Below are 19,287 nucleotides of genomic sequence, written 5' to 3' on the forward strand. Positions count from 1 at the left end.
TAAATTTGCTTTAAATAAATGTCTGACAAATACAAAAATACAAGGTCAATTAAACAGTAAAATATAAACCTTTGAAAAAGTATAAACTGTTTTATGAGTAACTGAATTTAATCTAGAAACATCTACTCAAAAATATGAGTCATTTTACCTCATGTAGATATGATTTTACAGTGTACATTTATGTCATTTACACTTATGACTAAACACATCACAGTTTTCCCCTGAGGAGGAAGAGGAGGAAGAGGGAGAGAAGAGGACAGAGGAGAAGAGAGAAGGAAGGAGAGGAGTCTTTCTTTTTGAGCCAGTACTGAATCACAGCAGCAGGGGGCGGCAGTGAGGCAGGGGAGGTTAAAACTGCATTAGATTCACATGGAATGGTTTGTTTAATTTTTTTAAAAGTTTGTTTTGGTAAAGCTGCTTCTTTTTTAAGCCCATCACAAAAACTACTGCAGTCACTTAACTGGTTGTGTTCACGTGGGCGGGGTCGATATGACTCTACGGGAGTGTTGGTCTGGGATCCACAAACTTGTCATATTAATCATGCTCCACTTTCTGAAGCTGTTGTGAAAAAATCATGTGACTTTTGTTCATTTAAACTGTCAGAGAAGACGTTGTGCCAGTTTTTGTTTCATGTAGACAGGCCCACTAATTACAGAGATATTAACCATAAACCAGGTCAACACATCTGTATCTGACAGTTACACAGAGAACTCCACCTGAGGATTCTGACCTCTGACCTCCAGCTCAGGTTAAACTACAGCGATTCTACCATTTGCTGATCTCACGTGAACACAACCTATTATTGTTCATTATAATACTTTTTTTTTTTTTTTTTCTGAGAGCAGGTTCGTGTGAGCAGATTTTGCAAAGGCCGCCATGTTGCACAAATGGAGCAGAGACAGATTAAGGCACCTGATAAAACATTCACAAGAGAAGCTCAAAGTTTAGCTCAACAAAGCCCAGCTCAACAAAGACAGAGCAGAGAGGCAGTTTCACAGCCTCATTAATACTACACTTACATAATATGAATATCATTGACTCAAGGGGGTTCACAATGGGGTATTTGTATATGTTTTGCTATGAAATAAAGATTCTGAGTAGTACAAGTTAGTTTTGAGTATCACTGGACTGGCTAAATGCTAAAAGTATAATGTAATAAGAGATGTGCCAGGTCTGATCAGCTCCTGGTAGTGACAGGAGATTTCATAAATATGTGATCCCAGTGAAGATCCCAGTGAAAATCCCAAACATATTCACTGTAGATGTGTGAAAACTCATTGCTCTGTAAACTAATCATATTCCCAAAGTCCTCACTTTGTCCCAGAGTTTGAAACGGCCACGTCTGCCTCAAACTATTGATACTTTGCAGCTGATAGCATCACACCCCCAGGGAATGTTGATAACAACAGAGGCACTGCTCTGTCTGAAGCTCTGTTACTCAAGTTAGACTTTAATCTGAGGTTTATTTTAACACAAGTTGACCATAAAAACTCTTATCTGAACAACAACAGGTGAGCTGATTTGTGCAGTTAAACAAGTCCTTCTCAAATAACAATACAGCCATAAGCTAGCCATCATTAGCCAGCGGTTAGTTACTCTCAACTTTTGGTGAAAACTCCTAAACAGGACCATGAACGCTCGGATTGATCCCGGCCTCCTGAAATTGTGCAGTTTAAATAGATTTAGTATTTTTTCTTGGGTTCTCAGATCACCTTCTTAATTTTTGGTTGAGTTTACTAATGTGTGCATTGGGTCATTACGGTAACTGCTGAACATTCCGCCATAGACATACATGAACTACACCCCCCACCCCAGTGTGACGTCACTGCAAAGTATTAAATAGCGGAGGACTCACTTCACCTCTTTATGATCTCACATCGTCGTGGTTACCTCCCAAACACCATGTCCTCTGTGTCGTGAGGGGCGGGCTCATGCAGTGTTGGCTCTGTGTGTGAAGTTAAACCTGTGATGGTGGGAGTGTTTTTTACAGCAGCGTGGCTCAGTGCTAAAGTGGGCAGGTGCAGAGTTCACAGGTCACGGGTCATTTAGGCACCAGCCCGCGGGATTGTGGGTAAATGGGGGGTCCTGGGCTGGAGGCGTATGGGGAGGTGGGAGTGGTCGACTTCTTGCCTGTTTTCGGACGCCTACGATAGAAAATACAAAATGATACAGGAGACATCAAGAGGTGACGTGACACAGGAGCAAAGATACAGTTGGAGAAGTGGGATATGACATGAAATCTGAACAGTCTCACAGTAATGGTGTAGTTTCAGATTCTGAAGAAGCTAAAATACCAGAGGCAGGGTTCATGTACAACTTATAGTGTGAAAAGGTCACGTTTTCATGACCATAATATATATATATTTTTTATAAAGTTTAATGAAATCATACATTGTAAAGGCCTACTGTCTTCACTGAGAGTCTAGTTTGTGCCTTAAAAGGAACTGCTTTTACAACAAGCTGTAGTACAATTTGTTTCTTGTTTTGTACAGATCTGTATCTATATATATTACAATATATAAAAAAGGTATTCGATGCAGACAGTAAACAGTGGGCTTAATTTGTGCTTTATTTTCCAAGTACCAGGACGTGTGGCGTTAGCATTATAGCTCTGTTCTCTGAAAGTTGTGAAAAGTGCTTATAAACTCATCATGGTGAGTAATTAGAATGCTCTGAATGCAGAAGTAATTCAGGAATAACTTTGAACCACTGGATATTTTTAAGACAGTAAAAATCTGTTACAGCACCTTTAATCTGCTTATCAAAGGTAAGACATACCCGGGGTTCTTGTTCTTCTTTAGGCTGTTGGCGCTGCCCGCTCTGCTGCCCCTCTCCTGCCCCAGACTCGGGCTTAGTCCTGGGCTGAAACTCCCGACGTGAGACGCATCCACCTGGATCTCCTCCTCATCTCTGAGCGCATCCTCCAGAGCCGCTGCCACTTTGGGAGCAATCACGGGCTCCTGATACTCCCTGGTGCTACGAGAGGGCAGGTCTAACTTCAACATGAGCAGGTTATCAGCCTAAGGACACACAGACACTTTAAAAACATACATGCAGTGTAAAAAACGAACAGCATTATCTGTCTAAAGGCGCGTGCACGCGCACCCACGCGCACACACACCCACGCGCACACACACAGTAAAAACTTACATTTTACAGTGTATACTTTTTACTTCACTACATTTGAGAGCAGTATCTGTACTTTCTACTCCACTACATTTTTGAAAAGTAAAAGTATTTTTTTATCGTCTGAGACCTGCTGTAAAGGCTGAGGGTTTATTTTTAACATGTTCATAATTACAAAAAAAAAAAAAAAAAAAAAAAAAAAAAATATATATATATATATATATATATATATATATATATATATATATATATATATATATATAAAAAATAAAAATAACCAGAAAAAAAACTAAGTACTTTTAGTTGAGTTTTTTTTTTTGCTCCAGTATCTGTACTTTTAAGTAACAAAACTGAGTACTTCTCCCACCACTGCAAACCAATACACAAGTGTTCAAGACCAGCCACAAATGTTCTATTCCAGAGCACCTGTAAAGGTAAAACAGAACTCACTTTGTATCTGAAGTCGGGCTTCATCATCATGGCCATGCGAGAGTGTCGGGTCAAAGGTCGTTTGTACCCCACAGCAGAGAGAGGGCGGGACATCATCAGCTGGTCACTGCACACAAAGAGTTAATACATCTCATTAACATTATACTCACATGTGTCAGTAACTCCAGACACATGTGATGTTAAAGTAGGACTAAACTGGGCGGTACCTGAAGGAGTAAAGGGAAGAATGAGGGGTGAGGAGGGGCGGGTCTGGAGGACTAAAGGGAGAGTGGGTGGGGAAGGGGGGGTAAGTAACAGTGCGATTGCTTTAATAGGTATCCACACTTCAAACTCCACCCCTGCAGCCAGGTGTTTGTAATCTGAAACACCTGGCTGTAATCAAGCCAGCCCTGAGCAATGTGACATAGTACCTCAAACTGCAGTGGAGTGCAGTGCAGTGTGTGGAGGCAGCACACACTTAGATTTCCTAGTCTGCCCTTATATAGCCAAAAAAGAACTAAGAACATGATGTGATTAGTTCCCCTTTAAACAGGTCTTGTCTTGGGTCTTACTCTTCGAGGCGGGTGATGGGGCGGAGCTTCCAGTACTCGTCTTCGTCGCAGTATGCTCGGTTCTCAATCTTGTTCTTCTCCTCCAGAGGAATAAAGTTCTCGATGATAAGCTGCCTATAACACAGACCGAAAGGAACAGGTTAAACAGATATATGCTTAGTCTATAGTACACTGTTATCGTCACTACGTAAGGAAAATATAACAAACAAAAACAATCATTTTGTACAAATGAATAGGATGATCACCCACAAACTCAAATGTGGGGTTCAGTTCCCGCTCAGACCGGTGCACACTGCTGTTGTGTCCATAGGCACATCACCCACATTGCCCAGTATGAATGTAGTGTGTGTGAGTGTTAGTGGTGGTGGGAGAAGCCAATGGCACAGATTGGCAGTCTCACTTCTGTTGGTTAAAGGTTGATTACCACCACCGACTGTGGAGTGAATAATGTACAAAATATGTCATTAATAATAGTGTGTTTTGAGTGAGTCGCACTTACTTGAGTTTGAGGTCTCTGGTGAGCTCGTTCTGTGTCTGCTCCAGCTCTTGTCTCTCACCGATGTGGAGCTCTTGGATGTCGTGGATCTCCTCCTTCACCGCCTGCAACTTCGCAAACAGCTACAGCACAGAAACACGAGAAAGAAGATCAGAAAGAGGACAGGAAAATTTCAGGAGAGGAGCAGAGGGTAATAACTCCCCCTGCACCACACTGTGGACATGACAAAATGCTTTTAAAAGGTCTGATCCTGCACTGCAGACATTTTTACAATCAAAATAAATGAACAAACCTGGACAAGCAAAGAACTGCCAGCACTGCTTAGCAACGTTAGCTGCTTCTATTGTAAACACAAGCACTACGCAGTGTAGGGTTTAGGACAGTCTCATATGATTTAGTCTTGTCAGAGAGTGAAGTTGGCATTTATCTCTATGGTTACGTTCTTTTACTTGTTGTTTACTGCTCTACGATTTATTTCGGTAATTATTTCACATCTCAGGCGTTCTACCAAATGTATTTTTTCTGTCGCACTGCCTCATTTTGGACCCAGATTAACTGGTATCTAAAGCAGGCATATTATGCTTGTGTCTCTATAGCTATAATTTCTGATGCCTATGAATAACTATGTTAGAATTTGGACATTTTCAATCACAGTATTAAGCTAAAAAGACTTAATAAAAGAAACAAGTTCACTGACTTCCTCGTTAGAAAACGGTGCCCAACGGGAGCTGACATCGCCATAAACTTTATCTCAACAAAGTGCTGCATGCTGTCAGTGTCCCCAAAGAATAGCTGCACATCACACTAGCGAGCAGCGAGCAGCAGATACCAAATGTATTTCTTCTGTTATACTGACCTCATTTAGAACAGGTGACCAAAACAGACCAAACTGGACCAAAACAGACCAAACTGGACCAAAACAGACCAAACTGGACCAAAACAGACCAAAACAGACCAAACTGGACCAAAACAGACCAAACAGAAGCAGTTTGGCACCTTCTTGGGTTTTGTTTCTGATTGTATTTTTGAGCTTCACCTTGTTGAGTTTCTTGGTCTTGATGTCCACTTCCTGTTGCAGAGAGCTGTAGGTCTCCTTTAGCTCCAGTGTCTCCTCGTCTCTGCTCTCCATCTGCTGCTGCATCTCTCGCTCGCGACGTTTCTGAAAAAACACAAACAGAAGTTATAATGGACTGCCGTTTAGAACAGATACAAAAAGTGAGGCTAAGCTAACAGTCAATGTTCAGACCATAGACTGTATATATAAATGCACATAACTAACCTGCTAGCCACCGCATTCCAAACAGGAAGTAATCATGGGCGTACTTCTCGCTCCATCGACTCCAATTCCCTTTCTACATTGCCCCTCTCTCTGAAACTACTGCTGTCAGGCTCATCATTTTGGTCTTAAACGTTCATACTAACCCTAAATGACTCTACATGATCTTGAACTTTTATTTCGCTATGAACATTAAGCATTTTTGATGGACAGGCATTGCTAAGCGCTCTTACCACTGATTTGTCTGGCCTTGCTCCTGATTTGCTCTTTAATAGAGCGCCTAGATTTCCAAATGTGGGTCTTGGCTCCAAATTGGCCCCTTTACCTGCTAGCCCAGGGGTGGGCAAACTTTTTGACACACAGGCCACAGTGGGTTCTAAAATTTGACAGAGGGGCGGGGCCAGAATATATATATGTATATATTACATTAGAGACTTGGCCTGTAACATGTAGCAAAACATGAATATACAAGGCTCATTGTACAAATTGTTTTCCAAATGCATTAATCAAATTAATAATTAATTTATTAAAATTTCAGTTAAATAAACACAGCAGAAACAGCAGGGGGGCCCGATTAATAAGCCCAAAGGGCCATGTGTGGCCTCCGGGCCGTCGTTTGCCCATGTCTGTGCTAGCGTCAACTGGCTTTGTTTGACTGGAGTTGAACACTATGGGTGATGTCACACTCACTTAGTCCACTTCTTTACACAGAGTATGGCTTAAATGGACATTTATCTGCACATGCTTTTCGTCTCTCACTGTACCTGCTCAGCGATCTCCTGCCTCTTCACTTCCAGCATCTTCTGTTGTTCATTCGTGTGGTCCACAATATTCTTCCCTCCCACCAGAAGTTTGCTCTCCATCTCCTAAAAACAGAGCATTAAAACAGAGTTAAAAGCAGCATCACCAGTCACAAACTTTAGAACCAGATAGAAAACTAATGTAAGTTGATCATAAGAGGTCAAGTTGCTCATTTATTAACACGATAATATAATTAGAGCAGCCAGCCAAGCTTCTCCTTCTCTTTTTCCCTCCTCCTTCTCTCAACTCAGATACTTCTCTCCTATCGTACCCCCCCCCCCCCCACCTTCACTTTAGCGGCGAGCATCTCTCCGGCCTCCCTCTCCCTCCTCAGATCCTCCATCTTGCGTTCCTTCTCTCGCAGGAGCCGTTGTTTCTCTTCAGCCACGAGGCTGTGGTCCTCCATGATGGCTCTTCTCTCTCTCTCCAGTTTGTCCTGTTGGTCCCCCCAATAATCACCCCTCTCCTCCCCCTCTTCGTCGTCCTCCTCTGTCTCCCCGTCCTCACCATCCACTCCATCGCTGACACTAAAGAGGAGACATTAGTTACATTTTATTCGGTAACTCATGAAATAATTTAATATTAACATTACTTAACTTAAAAATACTTCAATATGAAATCTGTTATTAGTTTAGATATGGACCGAGATTAGCTGCTTAATCTGAAGTATTTAAAGCGGTCCTATTGTGCCATAAATGTCATCAAAACAAATCGTCACAAGCTGTCGGCGCCCCCTATGGACAGCTGCACATCACACTAGCAAGCAGCCCATTTTTTTCATTTGTACCAAAATGACTACGCGACGCTGACGAATCCTGCGAGTATCACCGATTAAGAAAATAAAACTGGAGAAGGAAGTGTGTACCTCACAGTGGGCATGTACCGGTGGAAGTGAAAATGGGAACTAATGACTAATAATAAAGGGTTACTCAAACGTGTAAATGAGACAAAACACAACTCCAGGTATGTTTTAGAGGAGCTAACAGCATTAGAACATGTCTTAACCTTCAACAAGAAGATTCTAGATACATTTTCATTAAAAAAAAATCCTCAAACTGTTTTTAAATTTTATTTTATGTGGTGTTTTTCAGTGTCATTTTAAGTCTAATTGTTTTTGCATAATCCAATGGTATATTCCTGTACTCACCCCTGGTCTCGTCGCTGGCCCTTCCTCCTCTTCTTCTTCCCTGAGCGTTTCTGCAGTTGGGCTTTGAGGCGGGCAATCTCTTCCTGAAACTCTCGTAGCCGAGCGTCTTTGGGATCCTCGTTGATGCGCGGTTTGTTCTTGATGTTTTTAGCTCGGTTAGCATACCGTAACGTCGTTAGCGTCTCCTCCACATTATAAGAGGCGGGGCCAATGTTTGCCACCATCACGGTGCGAGCGTTTCCCCCGAGAGAGTCCTGACAAGAGCAATGTCAACAGTTCATTTTTCAGTCGATGCAGATCATAAATGTGTAGTAGGATGAGTGCAAGAAGTTTAGAAGCAACAACATTTACCTGGAATTTGACAGTTCACAGATGTTGAAGATGGGACTTACTGGTCATCGTCGGACCAGAAAGTCTCATAATGTTTAAACTTTTATTTATACAAAGCTGTTCTTACTTGGGGGTACATCTCCAAATCTCAAAATCCTCTGTTCCACCTTGTGATGTCATGAAGTGGTAGTTTTCAAGTTAGCAGCTCCTTTTACCTTTACCTCAGTAGAGATTGGCAATTCCAGAGCTGAAATTATCCACATGAGTCTAGTGAAGGTGTATGGAGTTTAAAAACACTGTGGAGCACTCCCTGTATTACCACGTGATGTCACAAGGTGAAACTCAGCCTAAATATGCAGGGTTTGTGTGTTAAACATGTGTGAATGAAACAAAACACAACTCCAGGTCTGTTTGTGATGAGGAAACAACATTAGAACAGAGATCAGAAAATAGCATACTATAGGCCCTTTAATTCTTCTAATGACCCCAGAACCACACACTGAGCCGTGTTGATACCTGCAGAAGTCGTGTGAGTTTGGAGTCTCTGTACGGGATGTGGCTGCTGCGTCCGTCCACCAGAGCCGATATGACGTTCCCGAGAGCCGACAGCGATAGGTTTATCTTCGTCGCTTCCTTTAGCCTCTCCCCCTGTGCTCCCGTCTTAGCCTGCCTCTCGCTTCCCGCCAAATCCACCAGGTTTAGCTTCCCCATGCGGATGTGGCTCTCTCCGTCCAAACCCACCTCGCTGCACTCCACGGTGATGACAAAGATGGCGTGCGACCGCGAGCTGTGTTCGTTCATGTTGGTCGCGCCCACCGATCGATTCTGGTTTCCAACGTTCATGACGTGCTCAAGCTCTTTGACGCTTTTGGTCACGAAAGACAATAAGTCCTTCACGTAAACGCCGACATCCGTCCTCTCTCTCAGCTCCAAACGCCGCGACTGGTCCTTTGAAAGCAGATCTCGGATTTCTTCTTGATAAATCTCCAAATATGAAGCTCGGACTAAGTATTGTTGATTTTGTGTTCGTGAAATTTGAGTAAAAATGTGTTCAAACGAGTTGGGGATGACGCCTCTCCTTTCTGGGTCATTTCTAACTCCTTCCATAGTGTATGTTTTCCCAGTCCCAGTTTGTCCATATGCAAAAATAGTCCCATTAAATCCAAGCAGTACAGAGTCCACGAGGGGTCTAAACGTTTCATCATACAGATCTATTTGCTTTGAGTTCCAGTCATAAACAGAGTCAAAGGTGAAGATTTTGGGCACGTCATGGTTGGCTACGTCCCGAGGGTTTTTGACAATGATTTGACCTAATTTCACGTCAACAGAAACAACACGCTCGTATTTTGCAGCACGCTCCTTCTCGTTCATTGGCCGGCATCGCACCACCACCTTCACCGTCTCTGCATTCCGGGTTTTGGACATTTTGGAAACGTGTGTGGCCAAAGTCTCCACACGAGCAGATCAACAGAGACACGGCCACATCAGACCTAAAAGAAGAGACCAGTTAGTACAGACAGAACATGGTAAAGATACAGCCTGTTATTGGGTAGGAGGCCTATAGGCGTTCAGTGGATTAAATGGTCAACTGACTCTTAGTCAACCAAATACCTTATTATTCGACTATTTTACAATTAAACTGATTTATAGATTTAAATAGATTTATATAGACATCAGAAAGAGCAAGCATTGCCCTCAGACCAGACTGAGAGTAAGGTTAAGGTTAGCCTTGATTGCCCCTGAAGGGAAATTTGTCCTCTGTATTTGACCCATCCTTCAATGACCACTATGTACTGCACTGTTGCATACAGTGATCCATCTCCAGATGTTAGTCTCGGTCAGGACCTTGGCTGGAGGATTTGATGTATTGTGCATTTTTTGGGTTGATGGGAGAAAACAAAGGAAGCCAACAGAGACACAGGGAGAACATGCAAACTCCACACAGAAAGGCTTGGGTGACCCGGGGATTGAACCCGGAACGTTCTTGCTGTGAGACGAGAGTTCTAGCCACTCAGCCCCTGTCCTGAAGATACTGTTTAAAGCCCAGTTACAAAAACTTTTTTTCTCATAAATATGAAAAAGCCGTTTTTTCTCACAGAAAGTGAATGGTAAAGCAGAACTTTGTGACAAACATCAGACCACTACATGTTGTTTTAATCAAATCTGAAGACATTTGCAAAAAGAAAGAGCCATGTGAGTCACTCTATGACTCTTTAGGACATAGTCTGATTGACTGTGGTCGACCCTGCTTCACTCTTGACTCACCTGAAAAAATGCATGAGATGTGCCAAAGGATTTGTGAGAGCTAGGAACGAGCTAGCTCTCTTTAGTCAAAACAACTGATGCACAAAGCACGTTTACAGTTGATCAAGAATATCTTTAGTTGACAGCCCCATTATACTAATTATATGAGACGTATGAGAAGAAGAAAATTGGATTGGTCTTTCACTGCACAGATGTCACTATGTGTTACACTGACACAATAAGAGTTGTGTTTAATGGTGTTTAACTGGTCTCAAGAATAAAGTTATTGCTTTGCCTTGAATGTTCTAAAGCAGGAGTGTTCAAATGTGGCCTTCAGACCAGTTTTTATTGGTCCTCAAACCTTCTACTCAACTGACCCAATTGATCATGGGCAATACTTTTTAAGGAAAATAGTAAATAAGTAATTCTACAAATAACATCACATTGCATTGTAATTCAGACCTCATGTGAATGTTTCAAGCCTTATTAAAGGTGTGGCAGCTCTGTCTGTGGCCCTTTGCTTCAAGTCTGTTTCAGATTTACTGCCATTAGTTAGTTGGTAGAGTCACCTTCATCATCTTATTCCCAGCCCTACTTCCCAGATACAGGAAGAACAAGCAAACTCACCATGGCCCAGAGCTGCACAACAAATGAATGAAAAAGACCACAGCCCACTGATATAGAAATACAGAGTAGACACATTGATTAACTGAAAAATACAGTGTTATATCTTAATGTAAAACTGCCAAAGGAAAGACAAGCCTGCAATGTTCACAGCAGTTTAATTAGTCATTGCTCAACATTTGTTAGTGGCACTATTTTTAGCTTTTGCATAAATTGTACCATGACAACCACAAAGACAACAGCCTCACCTTTCCTATATTACTACTAAATATTCCCATTACCTTCCAGTATTACCTCCGTCCCATAAAAAACGTCTAAAAAAGCAAATTCCAGTCCGAAAAGAGAGCTCAAAATCGGCCTAGCAACAGCAAACACACCGGTTACCTTAGCTACAAGTCTGATAGCATAGCAGCTAACGTTGCAGATCGTGCGGGATTTTCATACATTTTTTTCAATAAAAGACCAGTTTATCAAAAGATACTTACACGCCATGGACGACTCAACGCCACACATACATCGTTAAGAATTTTTTTATTCCGAGTTACATCGTTAAATTGTTTAAAAGTGAAAAAATGTGACGCTAATCCAAAACTCGGGTCCGGTGTTAGCCGATCATCCACAACGGTAACACTGCGGATGCCAGATACTCAATCAAAATCCCTCACATGCAAAACGACTAAAGGCTAAATTAAATCATGTAATATGTCTTATTACGAACGCGTGTTAACAAACCGTTTAGAAAAGAATATGTGGAAGCTATAACTACTTCTATCTCACTGTGTTTTGCGCGTATATTTGACTGTAAATTGTTAGTTAATTGTTAGGGATTAAAGAGTGAAGTTACAATCTGGCAACCCGCTTCAAACCTGTCCAGCGCAGATTAGTGATCAGCTGATCCTGCAGTACTCACAGATGAACTTCTTTACTCTAAGGTCGGATCATGACTCAGATTTTTCATTATCATTTCTATCCACCCTTTTAATGTATATATCATACCATCATTTGTTCTATTCTCTCATAAAAATACTTAAAATTATGAATAATGGATACTAGTATTTGTTTTAACTAGACAGAAGAGCTATAGTCTAAAAACATTGGCCAACAACTGTCCCATCTGTATGAAATATTATTCATCTCTAGATACCCAGCAATTCATGGGTGTCAGCTTCCTTTTCTGTGCAACATTTTGAGGCCTTTTTCTCCATTCAAAAGAGATAAAATATTATATCTTGTTAAAATAAAATATTATTTCAAAATGTTGATCGCTATGGTCCTAGATTCTCATCATTCTGGAGCCCATGGATACACAGAACGCCGTTAGTGTAAAAATATAACTTCATTTTATTGATCAAAAATAACTATACCAATATTTAACATTTCGTAGTGTAAAACAGTGCAACCTGCAGAAGAATTATGCAGAAGATCAGTAATTTTGCACTTTGTCGAACAGAGAAAATAACTGTGAAAACTGGTGTAAACTGGCACTAATTGTAATGAAAGTGTTTAAAGTGCCCAAGTCTAGTTTAAAACAACAGTTAAACAGTTAAAGGCCTGGTATAAACTCATTGTGATGAGTAATTAGGATGTTCGGAATGCATAAGGTAAGTGAGGAATAACTTTGGACCAAACAGTTTAAAATTAACCAGTTCTGTTTTTGATGTTTTTAACACAGTAAAAATTAGGTACGGCGTCTTTAATCCTCTCCACATGGTCCACGCATTGGTCAGCTAGAGTCTCCTTTATGTTTTACTGATCATTTTCCCGTTGCTCAGAGCTCATCTTTTCCAGGTTTGTCCATTCCGAAAAAGGAGGAGGGGAGCCCGTGCACGTCCCTGTGTCTCTTTACGAACGCTGTGAAGGAAGAGACGCAATTCCCGATGAAATGATCCGCCCGCCCCAGAATGTACAGGTCCAACTGAGCCAAGTCGGGCTGAAGAGACACAACCTTCACCTGAGAAGAAGGAACAGAGAAAAGGGGTGGAGTAGCCAAAAATGTACTCAAGTAAGAGTAATGTTACTTCAAAATAATATTACTCAAGCAGAAGTACAAAGTAGTGCTCCAAGAAACACAAGTATAAAAGTATTTGTGAAAAGTACTACTGAAGTAAGAGTAAATTAAAGAGTAACTGTCGGGACGTCACATCTGATTTATAATTTTGGTGAATGTGACAAAACATGAAATAAGTCACAAAATGTGGTATTTTCAAAGAACCACCAAATCCAGCCAAACTAAATCACATCTGAAGGAGCCAGAAACACAAAAGTTCAAATAATTTCATATTGCTACATAAAGCTCAAGTCACTTTAGACTCAGAGTGGGAAGCGGGACCATGACTTTTACTCACGTAAAAGTACTATTACACTGCACTATACACTCACCTGAAGGATTATTAGGAACACCATACTAATACGGTGTTTGACCCCCTTTCACCTTCAGAACTGCCTTAATTCTACGTGGCATTGATTCAACAATGTGCTGATTCATTCTTTAGAAATGTTGGCCCATATTGATAGGAGCATCTTGCAGTTGATGGAGATTTGTGGGATGCACATCCAGGGCACTAAGCTCCCGTTCCATCACATCCCAAAGATGCTCTATCGGGTTGAGATCTGGTGACTGTGGGGGCCATTGTAGTACAGTGAACTCATTGTCATGTTCAAGAAACCAATTTGAAATGATTGGAGCTTTATGACATGGTGCATTATCCTGCTGGAAGTAGCATCAGAGGATGGGTACATGGTGGTCATGAAGGGATGGACATGGTCAGAAACAATGTTCAGGTAGCCCGTGGCATTTATTGTCTTGACCAGGACCACACCCCTAAATGCACTGAAGCAACTGCCATGTGATTGGTTGATTAGATAATTGCATTAAAGAGAAATTAAACAGGTGTTCCTAATAATCCTTTAGGTGAGTGTATATTACTGTTACTTCTATAAAAATATTAGTAGGAGTAAAAATATGCTGCTAGAGTACAATTACATTGCAAAAGTACAATTTCTTTAAAAAGTGGCTCAAGTAAATGTACCGTAAAAGCTTGCTAAATTACAGATGACATCTAAAACCTCTTCAGGTATGTTTTTGATGAGGGATTAGGGATTAACATTACAACATGGTAGGAAAAAAAAAGATTTTGCCATAATACCGCCTCTTTAAACTGTTCCGGTTGAGTTGATGGGTTGATCTCATGTATTTGACCCATACCTTCCCTTTAAAGGTCTTCTCGATGTCACGGCTGTGCGACTCCGAGTCTGTGGCGATGTAAATGGACCGTGCCCCGCTCTTCTTCACCCACAGTTTGACTGCGCGGCGGATCTCGCTCAGAGGAGGCAGACACATGGAGGAGGTGAGCGGCAGCGCCCTCTGCTTGTCATAACCCACACACTGTGGAGACGCCATGAAGTGTGGGCCAGCGTCCTCACTGTCCAAGAGCTTACACGCATTCTGCTGCAGGAGGGACAAATACAGAGAGGAGAATGTTAAAGGGGGGGTGTTATGCAAAAAACAACTTTTTTGAGCTTTCTATCATGTTATGGACGCCATTTCAGGACTCTTTACATAAGGAAGCAAAAGCATTTCTTACCCAGTCCGAGCCTATCCTCAGATGTATTCCCACATAAGGCCTGGTCAGATGTTTTTGGATGGTCCTCTCTCCCTCCTCCTCCATCTTCTGAGACCACACCACAAACCTCTGCAGCTTCACGTGCTCCTGGGACACTGGGAATGGAGCCGGAGCACCGGGAAGAGCCAGGACCGGGTGAGACGAGGGAGGGAATCTGCACCAGGAGAGAGGAGGAGGAGAAGGAGGAGGGGCGGGTCATGTGGGATCAGTGAGAATTTAAACTAATCAAACTGTCAAAGGTTTTAATTGTCAGCTGAATGGACTTTAAGGCATGAGATTAATACGACAGGTTTGTGGAGCCGATCCCAGACTAATGAGAAAGTTCAACATTTGTGGACCCAAAGTTTGGTGATTTAATTTTGTGCGGGGGTCCCCAAGTGGAGGGGTGTGGCCAGTCAGGCAGACCTGTCAGGTAGTTCAAACTGTCCAATTTGGGAGATCAGTTGATCAGTGACAACTCACAGCAGTCAGATGAGGCAGGTCAAGGTAAAAGCAAACCTTGTATCTTTAAAGAGGTATTTTACTTCTATGGGGTATTAACTAACACATAACATATTTAGTCACCATGTTTCCTTTTATTGTTTTGAAAATGCTATATTCACACAAAACAATGTATTAACATGTTTCTCTTTCCTTTGCTCTCTGTGCTAAGTCACTCCTCCTTCAGAGCAATATCACAACGCAATCAGCTGCATCCCACTAATGAAACTACTGCACATCACACCAGGTTTGTCAAGTTGCTGTGTACAGTTTTGTATCATCTTTTTGTATATTTATGGGGATTTGTCATGTGGGAGCATGGGCGACGTAGACTCATGGGCGGAGCCTTGTACAGAATCTTACAGCTAACCATAAGGAGAGATTGCTAGACTCAAACATGTATGGATGACATCTAAAACCTCTTCTGACATGTTTTGAATGACAAAACAGCATTAGAACAGGGGAAAAGCAAAAAAAAGAATAATAATACATACAGACAAAATACTCCCTCTTTAAAGAAGAACACGGTGCCCTCCATCTGAAACAGCGGTTCTGTAGGTACATTTTGATGGTCTTACTTGTTCATCCACAGCTGTTGGTGATAGGAGCTGTAGGAAATGCCTCCAAACAAAACTGACTCATCAAACGCCACCCCCACGTGATCCCAGAACGGTCCGAAAGGATTCCCGTCCTGGAACAGGAAAACATGAGAAAATTAGTTTAGAAACCGATTTTTATGTGGCGTTTGCATGTTCCCCCTGTGTCTGGGTGACTCTCCTCCTAAAACAGGCACAATAATCCTTGAGCTAGGTAATCTAGACCAGGATTCCGGCTCAGATCTGATCTACTGCTCATGACAGGTTTAACCCAGAGACACTGAAGGACGGGTCAAATGCAGAGGATGGCATCTGACACACAGGGAGGGCATCTGACACACAGGTAGAGGAGGGTGGGAGGGCATCTGACACACCTTCATGGGACAGGTCTTCTTGTCTGGACTCCTCTGGGCTGCGGTCTCGTAGCAGTAGGCCTTCCTCTGCCCCGGGGGCCAGTGCTTTGGGGCCAGTTGCTCCATAAATGCCTCCAAACTGACAACACGGTGATACTCAGACAGAGCCTCCAGGCGAAAGAACTCACTGTACGGCACATGCACCTGAAAAGTTCCACAGTGATACTTTAAATTAGGGCTTTACCATCTTAAAAACATGAAAAACAGAACTAGTTAATTTTAAACAGTTTGCAGTGGTCCAACGTTATTCCTCACTGACCTAATGCATTCAGAACATCCTGATTACTCACCATGATGAGTTTATAAGCGCTTTTCACAACTCTCCATAGCATTTTGCTGTGACAGTAAAGCTAACAATAACTAGCATGGTAACAGCACGCTTCCTGATTCTGACTATAAAGCACTTTATAATTAGTTGCAGACAGCACACAGTGGACTTACTTTGAACTCAAGATGTGATATATTCTATGCTGGGGTGAGACATATTTTACTCAAACACAGGGGAAATGGGGGAATATTTCAAACTTGTTCAAGATGAGATTTAAATAAAAACTCCATTGTGTCTAGGTTCATGAAGCTATTTATTAAAAGCCACATTCATTTGTTTTAAATGAGGAAATACTGCCATAAATTTCGGACTATAAGCCACTACTTTTTTCCCGCGCTTTAAACCCCATGGCCCGGGTGCGGCACCGGGGCGCACTCTCTACCAGGAAATGCAAAAGTGAGACAGCGGGAAGAACTTAGTCAATGTAAAAAGACAACAAAAGCTTTCAGAGGAAATAAAAGCAGATGGATTAATTTTCTAAACACGCAGGTATGTTCATCCCGTGTTGATGACGTGTTGGTGCCAATTTTCAGGCACAGTTTGAAAAAAAAGAATATCTTAAATTAAAACTCAAAAAACCTCTGTGTACCGTGTTTCTGTGTAAATACCTCATGTTAAAACATATTTGTAACATTCACCTTATATTCGAGCATGGCCAATATATGTACAATATTTATTTTCATTGAAAATTTAGCTGGTGTGGCTTATATTCAGGTGTAGTCAGAAATTGACGCTACATTGTATAGATAAAAATAATAATATTGAACCATACCCAAGTATATTTCAGACAATTTCAGGCAAGTTGAATGAATATGTTTATGTTTATGATCAACATGGCCAACCCCTTTTCTCTATGTTATGTTTCAATAGGTTTTAAAGTGAACCACTGCCACAAACCAATTCATAATTTAAAACTACATATTCACGTTAAAAGTACTCAAAATGGCGCCTGTAACACAACCCATGAGCACTTAGCATCTTAAACACTCACGTTGGTGTAGGGGGGTGAGTGGTGGCGGTACACGATCCACGGTGGGACAGCCAAAGTTCGGTTCAACATTTTTGCAAAAGCCAGAGCCCCGAGGAAGTGGTCGGCCTGGTTCCCAAAGCGCCCTGTGGATAGTACACAACAGATACAAGGTTTAACAGTCTGTGATACGACAGAGACATGAGGAGTTATGTAATGAAGCTGTGAGTGTGTTTGGACCATAGACTGTATAAAGAAGTGGACTAAGTGAGTGTGATGTCTAGAGATCTGACAATGAACAATAATATCGAATTGACAGAATTGGAGCCTCTTCCTATTAATTTGTATTAGAGTGGGAGCTATGAGGGGCTCCTTGCCCCGGGCCCTGCTTATCCTCTGCTAAATCTCCGCTAAAGTGTAGTTGTTTTCACTGATAACAAAGTACAACACTATACCAGTTGTTTATATATGGAAAATATTCATAATATTAAAATTAGGATTCATATCCATAACACAAACCAATTATTTTGGCCATGATGATTGTTACACAAAATTTCTATATTGTCCCATGCCTAGTGACGTCACCCAGAGTATTCAGCTCCAGCTAAATGAAGCTCATCAAGGCTAGAGTAGTTATTGAGGCAGATTTGGGGCTGAGATCCATATTTGGAATTCCGACTGCGAGTATCATAGCAACCAAAGATTCAATCTGGAACAAGGCTGGTGAAGATAACGCCCCTTCCCACTCAATCAAACGAAGTGGGTCTTGTTAAAAGACAAAACTGCAGTATTTATCTCTGGGAGCTGGAACCACAGCGCCAACCTGTGGATCAGCAGAACTCATCACTCAAACAAAGACCTGAACCGACAACTTTGAGATCAGTGAGCAAACGCTCTACAAAATGAGCCACTGTCAGCTCATGTGACAACAACAGGCAGCAAAACACTTGTTGACATGCTTAAACTTGATCTAGTGACCTCATTCTTAAAAGTGTGCTATGTAACTTTTCTGCTTGAGGGTTTGCCACTGATCATCTCCATGGAGATGGTACAGCATTATTTATTTATTTCTATTTAGTAAATTGTATGTGTTTTCATTGCGTAAAACACCCGTAAAAAACATGCATTCTTACTGTGAACGGGCTCGCCTCTCTACAGATCTGACCTGTAACTTGGCCTGGTGGCATTGCCTGCTGGTCTCCACGGAGACAGACAGTAGATAAACCAGTAAATACACCATAAACTCCATGGAGATAGTAGTAAGTTTAATGCCAGACCGTGGAACATTAAACAAACATCACCAGTTTCCACGTTTATTTACGCTCAAGCTTTAAACAAATGACTTATGTTACTTTTAGGAGCTATTCTTCCACTATAACTCACAAAATCTGCAAATTAAAATGACTCTAAATGAACGTTACCCATGCAGGGGCAGTACAGCACATATCCGCTCTCATCCCATTGTAATCCTTGCGCTAAAGTCCAGCTAAAGTGCAAAAAACTGCAGAAAAGTGTAATTCTGAGCGTGAGGGAGTGAAACACGGCTCTACTGTCCGCCATTGTGGGTCAAACCTCTCCCAGCATGCTTTGGGAGCGAAGTTTGGCTGTGCGTCGCCCTCTGCTGGAGCGGAGTGCGCAATGACAGGCGCACTTGGGTTTAACTTTTATTTAGCATCAAATATTAGCCTAGCTTCAAATGCTAAACTTTACTACTATTAAAGGTGCACTATGTAACCTTTCTAATGGCTTCCACCACGTGCTTGTCTCCATGGAGATGTTATTGTTTTGTCAAGAATGTTCCTCAGTCTGGCAATAAAGTGATCTGGGGTCAGTTG

The 19,287-nt window shown here is 41.8% G+C and overlaps 2 protein-coding genes across 2 annotated transcripts; both read right to left on the bottom strand.

The window, feature by feature from the left end:
* Window positions 1–245: 245 nt before the first annotated feature.
* On the bottom strand, window positions 246–11,677 carry kif3b (kinesin family member 3B). Its single transcript, XM_033970221.2, has 11 exons — window positions 11,531–11,677; window positions 8,694–9,667; window positions 7,848–8,101; window positions 6,987–7,227; window positions 6,664–6,765; window positions 5,660–5,782; window positions 4,627–4,745; window positions 4,128–4,241; window positions 3,577–3,682; window positions 2,779–3,020; window positions 246–2,144 (listed from the first exon to the last, which is right to left on the bottom strand). The coding sequence occupies exons 2-11, from the start codon at window positions 9,600–9,602 to the stop codon at window positions 2,042–2,044; spliced, it is 2,313 nt and encodes a 770-aa protein (XP_033826112.1). The 5' UTR covers window positions 9,603–9,667; window positions 11,531–11,677; the 3' UTR covers window positions 246–2,041.
* A 692-nt stretch (window positions 11,678–12,369) lies between these two features.
* On the bottom strand, window positions 12,370–19,038 carry pofut1 (protein O-fucosyltransferase 1). Its single transcript, XM_033969616.2, has 7 exons — window positions 18,874–19,038; window positions 17,477–17,598; window positions 16,119–16,301; window positions 15,727–15,839; window positions 14,630–14,822; window positions 14,251–14,493; window positions 12,370–12,996 (listed from the first exon to the last, which is right to left on the bottom strand). The coding sequence occupies exons 1-7, from the start codon at window positions 19,010–19,012 to the stop codon at window positions 12,814–12,816; spliced, it is 1,176 nt and encodes a 391-aa protein (XP_033825507.1). The 5' UTR covers window positions 19,013–19,038; the 3' UTR covers window positions 12,370–12,813.
* Between the last annotated feature and the right edge of the window lie 249 nt (window positions 19,039–19,287).

Source organism: Periophthalmus magnuspinnatus, chromosome 7, assembly GCF_009829125.3.
Source record: "Periophthalmus magnuspinnatus isolate fPerMag1 chromosome 7, fPerMag1.2.pri, whole genome shotgun sequence".
Lineage (NCBI taxonomy): Eukaryota > Metazoa > Chordata > Actinopteri > Gobiiformes > Gobiidae > Periophthalmus > Periophthalmus magnuspinnatus.

What these genes read in the sequence shown, in the direction of transcription:
- kif3b (XM_033970221.2), bottom strand. Translation starts at nt 9,602, where the DNA reads ATGTCCAAAACCCGGAATGCAGAGACGGTGAAGGTGGTGGTGCGATGC. An exon ending in TGCTCGCCGCTAAAGTGAAG is followed by an intron (nt 6,766 to 6,986) that starts GTGGGGGGGGGG and finishes CTCTGTTTTTAG; the next exon opens with GAGATGGAGAGCAAACTTCT. An exon ending in AAGAAGAACAAGAACCCCGG is followed by an intron (nt 2,145 to 2,778) that starts GTATGTCTTACC and finishes TTTCTATCGTAG; the next exon opens with GCGTCCGAAAACAGGCAAGA.
- pofut1 (XM_033969616.2), bottom strand. Translation starts at nt 19,012, where the DNA reads ATGGCGGACAGTAGAGCCGTGTTTCACTCCCTCACGCTCAGAATTACA. An exon ending in CAACAGCTGTGGATGAACAA is followed by an intron (nt 14,823 to 15,726) that starts GTAAGACCATCA and finishes CTCCTGGTGCAG; the next exon opens with ATTCCCTCCCTCGTCTCACC. An exon ending in TGAGGATAGGCTCGGACTGG is followed by an intron (nt 14,494 to 14,629) that starts GTAAGAAATGCT and finishes TCCCTCCTGCAG; the next exon opens with CAGAATGCGTGTAAGCTCTT.